The sequence below is a fragment of the Pelodiscus sinensis genome, unplaced genomic scaffold (assembly GCF_049634645.1).
Source record: "Pelodiscus sinensis isolate JC-2024 unplaced genomic scaffold, ASM4963464v1 ctg86, whole genome shotgun sequence".
NCBI lineage: Eukaryota > Metazoa > Chordata > Testudines > Trionychidae > Pelodiscus > Pelodiscus sinensis.
In genome coordinates this window covers 403190-417818 of record NW_027465973.1, presented here as the reverse complement: position 1 = coordinate 417818, position 14629 = coordinate 403190, and the positions used below count along the sequence as shown (strand labels likewise).

General features: G+C 62.7%; 1 protein-coding gene across 2 annotated transcripts; it reads left to right on the top strand.

Moving 5' to 3' along the window:
• Nucleotides 1-1971: 1971 nt before the first annotated feature.
• On the top strand, nt 1972-14408 carry CDC42EP5 (CDC42 effector protein 5). Of its 2 annotated transcripts, none has more exons than XM_075917469.1 (3): nt 1972-2122; nt 4788-5013; nt 11423-14408. In XM_075917469.1, exon 3 carries the CDS (start codon nt 11423-11425, stop codon nt 11996-11998), a length of 576 nt encoding a protein of 191 aa, XP_075773584.1. In that variant the 5' UTR covers nt 1972-2122; nt 4788-5013; the 3' UTR covers nt 11999-14408. The 2 variants fall into 2 exon arrangements, with proteins under 2 accessions (XP_075773584.1, XP_075773585.1); XM_075917470.1 differs by lacking the exon at nt 1972-2122 and adding an exon at nt 2624-2968.
• The last annotated feature ends 221 nt before the right edge of the window (nt 14409-14629 follow it).

The window sequence follows — 14629 nt, the reverse complement described above, 5'->3', positions numbered from 1 at the left end:
GTGGGGCCGGCTGCCTTCTCGGGCGGGGGAGTCTGCGCCAGCCCCTCCTGCCTCTCCCCCCTCCAGAAACTGGCCGAGCTGGGCAGCTTCTAAACTCTCGCTTCTCTTGCGCAACTTGGTCTGTGCGCCCCCCCCCCCCCCCCCCGGCCACGTACCCCGGGAGGGGGGAGGGGGCAGCCTGAGCCGGAAATGAATTCCAGCTGTTCGCTTATCGCCAGGATGCGGCCGAGCCCCCAGGGGGCCAGATCGCAGGCTCCGTTCTCCTCCCTGGGCGGGGGTCCAGTGTATTGATGCCAGCTCTAACCACTAGACACCACTCCCCTCCCTGAGCCCGGGAGAGCCCCCAGGGGTCCTGGCTCCCAGCCCCCCTCCCTGCTCTAACCACTAGATCCCACTCCCCTCCCTGAGCCCGGGAGAGCCCCCAGGGGTCCTGGCTCCCAGCCCTCCTCCCTGCTCTAACCACTAGATCCCACTCCCCTCCCTGAGCCCGGGAGAGCCCCCAGGGGTCCTGATTCCCAGCCCCCCTCCCTGTGCACTAACCCGGAAGGCTGATGCAGTGAGTGGGGGGAGGGGCGTGTGTGTGTATCAATCGCCCCTCCCCCAAGGCGTGAATGGGGCTGGGCGGGGCTACCTGGCACCTGAGCGTATCAATTGCCCCTCCCCCAAGGTGTGAATGGGGCTGGGCGGGGCTGCCTGGCCCCTGAGCGTTAAGGGGGGAGGGGCTGGGAGCTGGTGTGACTCTGATACACACGGTGACCCCCCCCCCACGTAGTCCGCCCCCCCTTCCCCCGCAGGAGCAGCGGCCCGGGCCAGGAGCTGGCAGCAGTAGTAGGCTGTTAGCTTCCATGCGCGGCCGCTACAGGAGCAGGGAGCCTGGCTGGGTGTTTGTCCCCACACCCAGCTGAGCAGCGGCCCTTCCGCTCCCCCCGCCTGGCTCTGGTCCTCCCTGCTGTCCGGGCTCTCAGGGGTTAATCCTTCCCGTAAGGATGCTGGAGGCAGGGAGCCGGGCGGACCCGGCGCTTCCTCCCCCTTGGGCCCCCGCTGCATTTCCTGCCTCTGGAGCCGGAGCCGCTCCAGAGTCCACCCCCCCCCCAGCTCTAACCACTAGGCACCGCTGCCGCCCAGCGCCAGGGAGAGAACCCAGGCGTCCGGCCGCCCAGCCCGGTCCACAACCCCTAAGCCCCATTCGCGTCCCAGAGCCAGGGCCACACGCCCCGGGGGCTAGCCCGGTCCACTCGTGTAGCTGATGGCTGGCTGGGGAGGAGGCTGCGTCCCTCGGGGGAGGGATGGGCGGGGGGTGAAGGGATAAGGGGAGTGGGAGGAGAGATCAATCTATCTAGGCCCTTTCATCCATCCATCCATCAACCTCTCTCCCTCCCTCTATCCCCACCACCCCTCTATCTATCTATCCCCACCCACCCCCTCTATCTATCTATCCCCACCACTCACATATCTATCCATCCCACCCACCCCCTCTATCTATCCCCGCCCACCCCCTTATCTATCTATCTAGCTCTCTATCTATCCCCACCCCCTCTATCTCTCTATCTCTTTCTCTCCCCCCCCCCCCCCCCCCGGCAATCTCACACGGGGTCTGGAAGTTGTTACTAGCTGGGAAGCCCCGCGGCCCCCCCCCCCCCGTTCAGGAAATGCCGGGGCGGGGGGGGGGGTTCGCTCCCTCCCCGTTCCCTTCTGCCCACAACTTTTTGACGGGAGGGGCCAGATCCCCCCCCCTTTCCCCGAACGGCTCACTAACACAAAAAGCCGAAGCGCAGTCTGGCAGCCCTTAGGACTAAGAAGCGCCGTAGACGGGGTCATGGGCCGCGCCCCCTACATGGGTTGTGAGTCTGGAAGGGGCCACCAGACGATTCGTAGTTTAAGTTTTTCTCCGGCCCCCCCCCCAAAAAACTTTAAAGTAGGCGAGGCTCTGTCTCTTTAAGAAAGTTGGGGCAGGGGGCGTGGCCGGGGCGAGGCCACGCCCCCTTTAACCCTTCACGAGGGAGAGGGTTTTTTTTTTTTTTTCCCAGCCGGTCGCTGAGTTCCTCGCCCTTTGCGCGGCGGGACCCCGGCGGGGCGGACCCGGGCCTCTGTCCCCCGCGGAGGATGCACGCAGCTGCTAGAGGTGGGGAGCGGGGTACGGGCTGGGGGGGGGGGGCTGCTGAGGGTGGGGGACTGAGGCTTGGAGAGAGCAGGGGGGCTGGGGCGGAGGCAGCTGGAAGATCTGGGGGGCGAGCGCAGGAGGCGGCAGCTGGGGGCGGGGATCTAGGCGGGGAGAGCCCCAGGGAGGGATCTGAGAATGGGGGCAGCTTAGGGGATTTGGGGGCGCTGTTGAGACTCTGAGGATAGGGAGCAGCTGGGGCGCAGGAGTGGGGCTGGGGGGGCAGCTGGAGGAAAGGGGGTTTTCCTGCCCCGCCCCAGCTGAAGAAGTGAAGTGAAAACTTGGGCAGAGAAAGGAAACTTGGGGAAGGGGGGGGGGGAGAAGAGAGTGAAGAAAGATGCGGGGGAGGGCGCATGGGAGGGAGGCACACACACACACACACACACACACATGGGGGGGAGTCAGGCTCTGTGTGCTGTCTCCACCCAGCCAGCCCCTGCCTTACCCTAGGCAAGCCCCTACTGGTTCCCACCCCTGCCCTGGGTCACAGGGCCAGGACATGTTCTAAGCATGTTACAGCCCTGCCCATCTCTCCACCTGGGTGCCAGGCGGGTGCCAGCTGTTACGACACGGGGCGGGGCGTCGTGTTATTTGATAACATGAGGTCTCCAGCGCTGTTGCTGGCTGGTCACGGGGCCGTCCCCTGGCTGGGCTCCTTTCCCTTCCATTCCTTCCTTCGCCAGCTCTGGCTTCGGCTCGCTCCGTGGCTTTGCCCTCTGGCCGCCCAGTCGCTCTGGCCATGCTGCCATCCAGCACGTGTGGCTGGTGCCCACGGAGCCCGTGGCCAGCTCGTGATTAACGCCTCGGCTGGTGAGTGGCCTAGCAAACCAGCCCCGTCCAGGCCCGCTGGAAAATTCGGAGCCTGTGGCACGGCTGGTTCCCAAGTTTTCGGGCAGCGGTGTTCAGGGCCGGGCAGCGTTCCTTCGTGCTGGGATCTGTTTGCTAAGGGATTGGTTTGCTCTGTGATTTACTGGCCAATTTCCTGTTGACGTGCTCGCTGGCCCTGGAAAAGGCTTGCCAAGAAAGCGCTGATGTATGTGCCAGCGCGCTTCATAACTGACTTGCTCGCAGCCTGGTTGGCGGTTTGATTCCTTGGCGTGTTTCCTTTCGCCCGGTTTGGATCCGGTTTGAGGATTGTTCGGCGGGGTCTGGTTGTGCCCGGGAACAGCTCGGAGACCCAAACTCAGACTGGCTCGCAGCAGGGGCTGCAAACAGACCAAAAAGAGGGTGTGCTTGGTACCCCGGGCACCCCTACCCATCCCACCAGGCCCCAGCAGAAACCGCACCCTGCGTTGGCCCAGGTCTGGTGCAAAACAAAGCCCCTGCCTCCCCCTTGCCCCATAGATCTATTCTGACCCTAGTTTGGCTTTGACCCCTCAAATCAGCAAAACCTCGAGCTGCGGGATTCAAAGTCTGCATGCATTCCGGGTGAGATTCAGCCGAGCATTTAAACGGGGTCCCAAGTGCTGACCGGGGCAGGGCAGAGGGGAAAGGAGCTCGGATTCCTGGGTCCTGTACTGGCAGAGAGGAGATGTGGGGCAGGCAGGGGGAAGGGAACCCCGATGTGCTTACAGTTCAGCTAGCCGGCACTTTGCATGCTTTGAGCAGCCTTAACTCTGCCCCTCAGCCGGTTATCGACTTGGTCCCCGAGGGATTTTTACCTTGGCTCCTTGACGCTGTGGCAGCGGGTTGGCTCGTGTCTGAGCATGTTTCTTTGCCATCCCTGTGCACCCCCAATAACTTGGCCTAGGCCGGCCCCATGGCAGACTTGACTCTGCCCATCCCTTGTTCCGTCCCTGGGCTTTTGTCTCTTCCTGCTTTTCCTGGTTCCTGACAAGTGTGGCCAAACACATCTCTCTGTCTGTCTGTCTGTGTGTCTATCCCCACCCACAACATCTACCTATCTCTGTCTGTGTGTCTATCCCCACCCACAACATCTACCTATCTCTCTGCCTGTCTGTCTGTCTATCTCCATATTTTAAAATCAGTCCCATAACTTAGTCTTTTTCACATCAGTAAGGAATAACTACTTTTAAAATACCAACATTTATTCCCTCCCCACACCCCCTATCCAATTCTCCCCCACACACACCTCATCCGTCCATCCATCCATCCCCATATCCATCCATCCATCCATCCATCCATCCATCCACACTCCCTATCCATCCATCCCCACACACATCCCCATCCATCCATCCTCACACCCCCCATCCATCCATCTATCCATCCATCTATCCCCACACACCCTATCCATCTGTCTGTCCATCCATCCAACCACCCACACACCCAGTATCTCTCCGTCCCCACCCTCCCTCCGTGTCGCTAGCTATCTCCAGACACCCCGTCTCCCTGCCATCCCCACATTCTCAAGCAGACCCCCCAGCCTGCGCTCCCCTCCCGGCCCCTTCCTTTGGAAATAGACGCCCACGCCCCGGTGGCTCCCCGGCCCTGCTGGCAGACAGACCGTTGGCGCGCGTAAGTCCGGCGCGGCAGAGAACTTGCATCCCCCCCCCCCCCCCGACTCATGTTTGCTCTGACTTTGGGATCTTGGCGTTCCGGAGGCCGGCTCCGTCCTGCAGGCCGGGCGTTGGGCTTGCGGCCGCTGATACGGCTCCTTTTCTCGAGCCAGGTAGCTGAAGCGCCGACCAGCGGGGCGAAGGCAGCGTGGAGCAGATGCCAGGCTGAGAGCGGCCAGCCCCCCTGGAGATGGCTGGCTAGGGGAGTGGACCCCGGGCGAGGGGCGGTGGAATCATCCCCGGAACAGCGAGCCGTGTCTGGAGGACAAAACAGGAAGCCGGAGGCTCTGCCTGCTCCGGACGTTACTCGTTGATCTCTGGACCCGGGCTTCGTACAGGGTGAGTGAAGGAATTTTTCCCCGGAATCTTGATGGCGACAGGGGAGCAGGCTCCATGATGGGACAGAGCGGGTGCCTGGTGATGGCTGAGCCGGTGGGTCACGGGGAAGGAAGGGCCATGGGTCAGGCGGGGAGGGTGGGGTTGGGGGGGCGAACTGGGTTCCAGGGAGATGAAGGAAGCTGGTGGTTAAACCTGAGGGAAACCATGGAGCCAGGGCCCCTGGGTTCTTTCCCTGGCTCTAGGAGGGGAGAGGGCTCTAGTGGTTAGAGCGGGGGGAGGGAGGCTGGGGGCCAGGACAAGAGGGTTCTGTGCCTGGCTCTGGTGAGGGAGTGGGGGCTAGTGGTTAGAGTGGGGGGGGAGGCTGGGGGCCAGGACGCGAGGGTTCTGTGCCTGGCTCTGGTGAGGGAGTGGGGGCTAGTGGTTGGAGCGGGGGGGAGGCTGGGGGCCAGGACAAGAGGGTTCTGTGCCTGGCTCTGGTGAGGGAGTGGGGGCTAATGGTTAGAGCGGGGGGGGGAGGCTGGGGGCCAGGATGCGAGGGTTCTGTGCCTGGCTCTGGTGAGGGAGTGGGGGCTAGTGGTTAGAGCGGGGGGGAGGAAGGCGGGGGGCCAGGATGCGAGGGTTCTGTGCCTGGCTCTGGTGAGGGAGTGGGGGCTAGTGGTTAGAGCGGGGGGGAGGGAGGCTGGGGGCCAGGATGCGAGGGTTCTGTGCCCGGCTCTGGTGGGGGAGTGGGGGCTAGTGGTTAGAGCAGGGGGGAGGGAGGCTGGGGGCCAGGATGCGAGGGTTCTGTGCCTGGCTCTGGTGAGGGAGTGGGGGCTAGTGGTTAGAGCAGGGGGGAGGGAGGCTGGGGGCCAGGATGCGAGGGTTCTGTGCCTGGCTCTGGTGGGGGAGTGGGGGCTAGTGGTTAGAGCGGGGGGAGGGAGGCTGGGGGCCAGGATGTGAGGGTTCTGTGCCCGGCTCTGGTGGGGGAGTGGGGGCTAGTGGTTAGAGCGGGGGAGGGAGGCTGGGGGCCAGGATGCGAGGGTTCTGTGCCTGGCTCTGGTGGGGGAGTGGGGGCTAGTGGTTAGAGCAGGGGGGAGGGAGGCTGGGGGCCAGGATGCGAGGGTTCTGTGCCTGGCTCTGGTGGGGGAGTGGGGGCTAGTGGTTAGAGCAGGGGGGAGGGAGGCTGGGGGCCAGGATGCGAGGGTTCTGTGCCTGGCTCTGGTGGGGGAGTGGGAGCTAGTGGTTAGAGCAGGGGGGAGGGAGGCCTGGGTTCTCTCCCCAACTCTGGGAGGGGCGTGGGGTCTCTTGCAGAACTCCTGCGTGGGAGGGGCTGGGGGCTGGGTGCGATTATCGGCGACCCAGGGGAACGGGTCGTTCTTTGGCTCGGAGGGCCAGGATGGGAGTGGGAGTGTCCAGCAAACAGCCCCAGAGACCCTCTTGGCCCCGCCCCTCCCTCCCGTCCAGCCCCACGGCCACCAGGAGTGAGGGGCCCGCGCAAAACGAGGAGGGGGCCTTAGCACCCCTGGGTCCCAGACAGTCACTGGGAGAGAACCCGGGAGTCCTGGCTCCCTTCGGACCCCCACCCCCCGCCCTCCAGGCCCTCGCCCCACAGCACTAGCCCCCCCCCCCCCCCGGAGACGCAGGGGCGGATGGTGGGAGATCCAGGGCTCCTGGGTCCCATCCCCGGCTCTGGGAGGGGAGTGGGGTCTAGTGGTTGGAGTGGGGGGCTGGGTTCTCCTGCTCCTCTAACAGGTCCTTTGGGGCGTCCTTTGGAAAATCCCTTTGGTGCCCATGTGGTCCCTGGCCTCCCTGCCCCTCCTCCGCTCTCCCGCATCCCGAGGCTGGCCAGGCGCGGCGACCCCGGCGCGGCCCTGAATTCGGGTCGCTCGGAACCCGCCCCGTGCCCTGGGCAAAGGATCCCGGCTGCAGATCTTTGTCGGTGCCGGGTTCGAGTCCTGAGAACCTGGCGTCTCTCGCTTTCCCGCGGGCTCCCTGGCCCTTCAGTCGCCCTCGCGCCGCTCCTCTGCCCCGTCTCCGGCCCCCTGACGTCTTCCAGGTCCCCCCGGCCAGGCCCTGGGGGCACGTCCCAGGAGCCAGGTGGCCCCTTTTGGCGAGCTGGTCTGGTCGGCTGTGGAGCTCTTCATACCCCCACCCCCGGCCCCTCTATCCACCCCGCTCCCTCCTCGCCATGCGGGGACCCTGTCCCCCTCCCCGGCCCGTAACCTTGGGCTTGTCCGGTGCCGGGGCCCCTTGGGGCTTCGGCCATTCTGCCCCTGTCCAGGTGCTGGGCCCGTGGCCGAAGGGCTGAGCCGCTCCAGTGGGGGAAACTGAGGCTGGAAACATTCTGATGGGCAAAGAGGGGCCAATTTTTAAGAGGGAGGAGAATTACCTGCAACTTCCCGGGGGTTCTGCTCTAGCAAACGGGCCCTGGCTCAGGGCCGTTCTAGGGCTTGGGGGATGGAGGAGATCAGAGAGGGGGTCCCAGAGAGAACCCAGGAGTCCTGCCTCCCTGATTTTCCCCTCCCAGAGTTGGGGACAGAACCCCAAAGTCCTGGCTCTCCATGTCTGCTGCTGTAACAACTAGCCCCCCCCCTTCCCCTCCCAGAGCCAGGAGAGAACCCACGAGTCCTGGCTCCCAGCCCCACTGCTCTAACCACTACACCTCACTCTCCTCCCAATGCCAAGAGAGAACCCAGGAGTCCTGGCTCCCAGCCCCACTGCTCTAACCACTACACCTCACTCTCCTCCCAATGCCAAGAGAGAACCCAGGAGTCCTGGCTCCCAGCCCCCCTGCTCTAACCACTAGACCCCCCTGACTTTGGCATTAGGGAACATCTCTAGGCCAAGTGTTTTCCTGTCCATCCACACACACACTGCCTCTCACACCCCAATTCCTGCCTCTTCCTTTGCCCGGCCCATGGCACACACCGGCCGGCCCCGTTCTGGGCAGCCCCGCCACCTCCTCTCTGTGTCCTGCCTGCCGCCGGGTCTCCCCCGTGGCTGCCTCCTGATCCTGTCCCGACCCCCTGCTGGGGTCTGCCTCTGGGTAACGGCCCAGGAGCTGCCTCTGCCCTGCACTGGCCAGTGGGGCCTTGCTCTTGGCGGGCGCCGTCTGTCCATCTGTCCGTCTGTTGCCCCTGTCCTGCGCTTGGCTCCTTGGGTCTGGGTTTGTAAAGGGCGGGGGGGAGGAGCTACCGTAATACACCTACTAGCAATGAAATGTACAGCGCCTGGCACCTAGGTCGGGGCTACAATAATATATGTCCAGGATGGGGGAGTCTACCACAATACACCTAATAGCAATGAAATGTCCCGTGCCTGGCAGCTGGGGGCTACCGTAATACACCTAATAGCAATGAAATGTACAGTGCCTGGCACCTGGGGGCTACCGTAATACACCTAATAGCAATGAAATGTACAGTGCCTGGCACCTGGGGGCTACCGTAATACACCTACTAGCAATGAAATGTACAGTGCCTGGCACCTAGGTCGGGGCTACAATAATATATGTCCAGGATGGGGGAGTCTACCACAATACACCTAATAGCAATGAAATGTACAGTGCCTGGCACCTGGGGGCTACCGTAATACATCTAATAGCAATTGAATGTACAGCGCCTTGGTGGGGCTACATAATACATCTTATAGAAATGAAATGTTGGGTGCTCAGACAGGGGAGGGGTTTACCGTAATACACTTAATAGTAATGAAATGTCTGGTGCCACCTTAATATACTCAATGGCTACTGTAATACACCTAATAGCAATGAAATGTACAGCACCTGGTGCTCTGGGGGTGGGGCTTAGGTGCTACCGTAATACACCTAATGAGTAACTTGCAGCATGTTGCACAATGGGGTGGTGGTCCAGCGCTGGGGTGCCTGGGAGCTACCGTAATACACCTAACAATGTGCAGCACCTAGCTCAAGGGGGAAATCAAGATGCTACTGTAATGCACCTAGTGACGTTCAGTACCCAGCACAGTTGGGGCCTGGGCCCGGCCGGGGGCTGCTGGTCACAGTTGTGGGGGGAAGAGTGGGGGACCCTAGGATGGGGGGAGGGAAGAGCCCCGGCAGGGGGCACTGCAGGAAATTCCTGGGCTAGTGGTGGGTGGGAGGGAGGATGGGAGTAGCCCCTGGTGGTGCGGGAGTGGCGTAAAGCAGAGCTTCATGAGGCCTGCTAGTACCAAGAGTGGGTTAGAACTGGGGGGCGGGGGGGGGGGGGGCAGTTGGGAGCTCAGGCTCCTCGGTTCTCTCCCAGCCTCTTGGATGGGAGCGGGGTCTAGTGGTTAGAGGGTGGGAGCAGGGAAAGTCAGGGCTCCTGGGTTCCGTCCCTGGATCTTGGATGGGAGCGGGGTCTAGTGGTTAAAGCGAGGGGGGGCAGGGGGAGCCAGCACTCCTGGGTTCTGTCCCAGGCCTCCCAGACCTGCTGACTCTGCTCCCAGGACCAGGCTCTGCTTCTTGTTCCCACTTGCCGGGGCTGGCGCGGGACTCAAAGCGCCCCTGCCCCTGCCCGTGCAACCGGCCTTCCCCTCACGCCTGAAGCAGCCCTGCCCAGTCGATCAGCTCCCTGCCTGCCGCCAGGAGCGGGACGCATTGGAGTGACTCACAGCCGGGGAGAGAACCCAGGCGTCCTGGCTCCCTGCCCTTCCCCCCTGCTCTAACTGCTCCTCCCCGCTCCCCTCCCTGGGGTGGAACCCAGGCGTCCTGACTCCCGGCCCTTCCCCCCCCACACCCTGCTCTAACCACTAGTCCCTGCTCCCCTCTCTGGGGTGGAACCCATGCATCCCTGCTCCCCGCCTTTCCCCGCCCCCCACCCTGCTCTAACCACTAGTCTCCATTCCCATCCCTGGCGGACAGAGCCAAGGTGTCCTGGCTCCCAGCACCCCCCCCCCCCCGCTCTAACCACTAGTCCCCATCCCCCTCCCTGAGGGACGCACCCCAGGCATCCTGGCTCCCAGCCCCCTGGTTAATTCTGGCCACAGGCTCAGCCCAGATCCGGGTCCCCTGGCAGCCAAGCGGAGCAGGAATCTGGTCAGACAGGTTCCCTGCCCCACTCCTTTCCCAAGGGGAGCGGCACAGGGGTGGGGTGGGGGGCGGTGGCTCATGGGAACCATGTGGGGGTGGGGGGGGTTGGCCCTGCTCCCTGCCCCCCATTTCCCCAGCTAGAAAGGGCCGCGCTTTCCTTGCTGCTGACTCCTTCCCCCTTTTCCTCCTCTCTCTCCTCCCCCTCAGGCTTCCCCCCCATTGCACCCAATCCCCCCCCTCCCAGGCAGATCCATAGGGCACCCACCAGGATTCAGACAAAATACCCCCACCTGGCGCCGTGGGATTATTTCAGAGGGGAGGCTGGGGGGGCTGCCCCAGTGTCCAGTGGTGGTTGTGAGATGGGAGGGGGGGTGTCTTGGGGTGTCAGCCCCCCCCACCTTGTTCCTCCTCTGCCTTGCCTCCATTTGGTCTGCTCCACCCCTGTCCCGCCCCCCCCAGCAACCCCAATTGTCCCCCAAACCCCGCCCCATTTCCCCCCCCAACCCAGTCTGGCCTCAACCCCGAGCCTTCCCCTTCCCGCTCTGATCTGGCACAGCGCCCCAGCTCCAGCTGGCTGGGGGGGACGGGGGGAGACCAGCCAGAGGACGCTGACTTCACTTCCCCAGGACAGGAAATGCTCCCCCCCCCCAGCCCAGCTGCCCAGCCCTCCCCCCACCTCGGAGAGCCCATCCCGCTCGGTCCCCACTGGCCTGGAGCCACCACGTCCTCGCTCCTGCGCTAACCACTAGACCCCACTCCCCTCCCGGAGCCAGGGACAGAACCCAGGAGTCCTGGCCCCGGGCCTCTCCCTCTCTAACCACTAGGCCCCGCTCCCATGGCGCAGGGTGGGGGCTATTTTGTCCGGATTAAACACCCTGAGTGGGCGACCCCCTATTATTGTCATGTATGAGGGGGCAGGAGACCAACCCTTTCTCCATGCCCCATTCCCTGCCCCCCTGAGCCCACCAGTCCCTGCCCTGGGGCTGGGAGGGAACAGGCGCCCTCTAGAGGGGACAGGCCCCTGCCCCATTCCCTGCCCCCATGAGCCCCCCCCAGTGCCTGCCCTGGGGCTGGGGGGGGGGGAGCTGGCACCCCCTAGAGGGAACAGGCCTCTGCCCCATTCCCTGCCTCCCCAGTGCCTGCCCTGGGGCTGGGGGGGGAGCTGGTGCCCTCTAGAGGGGATAGGCCCCTGCCCCATTCCCTGCCCCCCTGAACCCCTCAGTCCCTGTCCTGGGGCTCGGGGGGGGGGGGGGGGAGCTGGCGCCCTCTAGAGGGGATAGGCCCCTGCCCCATTCCTTGCCCCCCTGAGCCCCTCAGTCCCTGCCCTGGGGCTGGGGGGAGCTGGCCCCCTTAGAGGGCAGAGCCGCCTCTCGCTGACCCCCACGTGTCCGTCTGTGTCCCCAGATGCCGATTCTGAAGCAGTCCCCTGTCTCGCAGTCGAAGAAGAGGCCCCGCATCGACCGGGACATGATCAGCGCCCCGCTGGGGGATTTCCGGCACACCATGCACGTCGGCCGGGGCGGGGACGCCTTCGGGGACACCTCCTTTCTCAGCAACCACGGGGGCCCCCAGGCCAACGGGCTTCCCCCCGCCACCGAGGCCCCGGCACCCTCCCGGTCCCCCAGCCGCCTCTCGGGCTCCTCGGGCAGCCCGGCTGACTTGGGGGGCAGCCCCGCAGCGCTGGATTTGCCCTCGGTTGGCTGGGAGCAGGAGCTGCCCCACGCCGAGTCCCTGTTCTCCTTCGAGCTGGATCTGGGGCCGTCCATCCTGGACGAGGTGTTGGGGGTCATGGACAAAGGCCATGGGACGCCGCCCCAGAGCAAGGACGCCGGGGGGGAGAGGCCGGTGGGGGGGCAGGGGCTGGGCCATGGGGGAGCTCCCCTGGCAGGGGAGGAGGAAGAGGAGGAGGAGGAGGAGGAGGAATGCATGGAGCAGGCATACACATTTGACGAGGAGCTAGATGATGAAATTGGGCTATAGGAGAGGGGACTCGGCTTCCCCCCCCACCCGTTCATCCACACCCCCCTGTTTTGGCCGCCCCCTTCTCCCTGATGCGTTCTCTCGCCTCCTTTCCCTTTTCCAGTCTCCCTCTCCCTCCGTGTGTGCCCTTCCCTCGTCTCCTTCCTTCTCTTCCACCGGTTTTCCTTTTATTCCTCCCTCCACCCTCCTCGCCAGCCCCCTCCCCAAGGCAGCACCGTTTCTTTGAGGACGATGATGGGATCTTGAAGCTGACAGGTTTGCTCCTAATTTTCACCTCATCTGTATGGATTTCTGGCACCCCGCCTCCCCCCATTTGTTGACTGCTCAGCCCTAATGTCTAATAATCAGTGGCCCCTCAGCCCAATCAATCAATTGCCCAGTCAAGACATGTCTTCCCCAATCCACCCCTCAATCCATTTGTCAATCAACCCTTCAGTTGCTCAACAATCGATGGATCCGATCAACAGTCAATCAGTTGGCCCATGGACCCATCCACAACCCATCCACCCGTGGACCCGTTAACTAAGTTATCGACCAACCCATTGACCAATGGAAGGGTCAACCACCAACTAAGAGACTGGGACTAGTCAAGGATCAACCTATTGAACGACCAGTCAGCCTGCTGATGAAATAGTCAACAATCACCCAACCCATTGATCGATGGAATGGTCAACGATCACCCAACCCATTGATCGATGGAATGGTCAACGATCACCCAACCCATTGATCGATGGAATGGTCAACGATCACCCAACCCATTGATCGATGGAATGGTCAACGATCACCCAACCCATTGATTGATGGAACAATCAATGATCAACCAACTCATTGATCAATGGAATGGTCAACAAGCAACCAGTCGAGAATGGAATAGTCGACAATCGAGCCACCATTCAACCAACCAATGGAAGACTCAACCAACCAATTGATCTATCATCCCATCGCTCGACTCAACGACTGACCAAATAACCCACCAGTCAGACAGCTTCCCCGCTGCTCTCCCTGCGTTTCCCTCGGTGGGAGATGGGTTTCCTGAACTGAAAGGAGGGACAGATGGATGTTGGTTTTGTGTGTCGCAGGCTGGACTTTGAACTCGCAAGACATGGACTTGGGCAGAAGCAGTGCCACCGGGGGGGGGGGGGGGGAGAGGCTGGCTCAGCCATGAGAGAAGTGGGCTGTTCATTAGGGCAGCGCTGTGAAAAAGACCGGGGTTCCCTCCTCCCCCTATTTCGCGGCTGTGGCTCCCCCTCACATGGAAGGAGAGTTGCGTGACCATAAATGGGGTATTTTTTGGGAGGAAGGCACGGGCTCGTCTAACCTGCCAGAGGGGAGGGGGGCTGGGAGCCAGGGGACATGAGTGATTTCTAGTGGATTAGAACAAGGTTGGGGGGCTAAGAAGCAGATTATCTGTATTCACCCTGAACAGGGCAGCAGAGGGATTCATTCCCCCTTCCTTTGGGGCAGGGGCATTAAGCTGACTTTCCCTGCTCCAAAGCCAGTGGGGGGGGGGGGGGGTTCTTAGGTGGGACAGCATCTAGAAGGGGTCCCTAGTCTAGGCCCATGAACCACAGGGTCATCCGGAGCCAAAGCAATGTGGTTCTGTCGCCCCCTAGTGGACTGAGAAGGTAGAAAGGCAGCTGCTGCTCTTCCAGTGGAAGGTTCGAGTCCCTGCTGGGCAGGGGGCCTGGACGTGGGAGCCGTCCCGGAGAGAGAGATGGTTAAAAGGGGGGGAGGGAGATTGGTGGAAAGCAGGAGCCAGAGAAGGGAGGAAGAGAGGAGGAAAAGGACAAGAAAGAAACAGTAAAAGGTGGGTGGAGGAAGAGGGAGGTGGGAAAGTGAAAGGATGGGAAGGGATGACTGGAGTAATATTTAACAGGACTCCTGGGCTCAGGAAGGGGAGTGGGGTTGGGGGTCTGGGAGCCTGGACTCGTGGGTTCTAGCCCTGGCTCTGCCATCTGACCACAGGCAAGTCCGTGTGCCGCCGTGTGCCTCAGTTTCCCCCCTGGAGTGGCACTAATGCTGCTGGCTCCAGGAGGCAGGGGTGGGAGGGCTCGGTGTTTCTCTGCTGGGGTGCTATGGATGCTCCTAGCTCCCAGTCACTGATGGCAGCCCCTTGGGGGGGCTAGACTCTGATTTTGGTGAAGCTCTGACCTGGGGCAGATTCCCAGCCCTACCCCTTGGTGTTGTACTGTGAGCCCAGTGCCTGGGGTGCTGGTCTTACGCCCCCCCCCCCCCCCATTAAATAGCGGGATGGATCTCTGCGTATATTTTTTTATATTTCTGTATATTTCCCCCCTCCCGTGTATAAACCCCCCCTCCCAGGCCTGCACGGATTTCATTCCACGGCAGAGCGGTGCAGGGAGCGACAAGCGTGTGTATTTCTCACCATTAAAGAGCTGCCTTTGGTTCAGGCTGTGTGGGTGTTTGAGGGCCTTCGCCCCGAGAGACTTTCTCCCTCGCCAGGCTAAGCTGCTGCCTGCAGTGGGGAGAGGACACAGGGAGAGAGGGTGGGTCAGACTTGGCTGTGAGTGTGTGTGTGGGGGGGGAACCAGGGGGTGCTGCAAGGGGCACAGGTAGGAGCCAGGACTCCTGGGTTCTCTCCCTGGCTCTGGAAAGGGAGTGAGGTCTAGT

Coding starts and splice junctions, on each gene's coding strand:
- CDC42EP5 (XM_075917469.1), top strand. CDS start 11,423: ATGCCGATTCTGAAGCAGTCCCCTGTCTCGCAGTCGAAGAAGAGGCCC.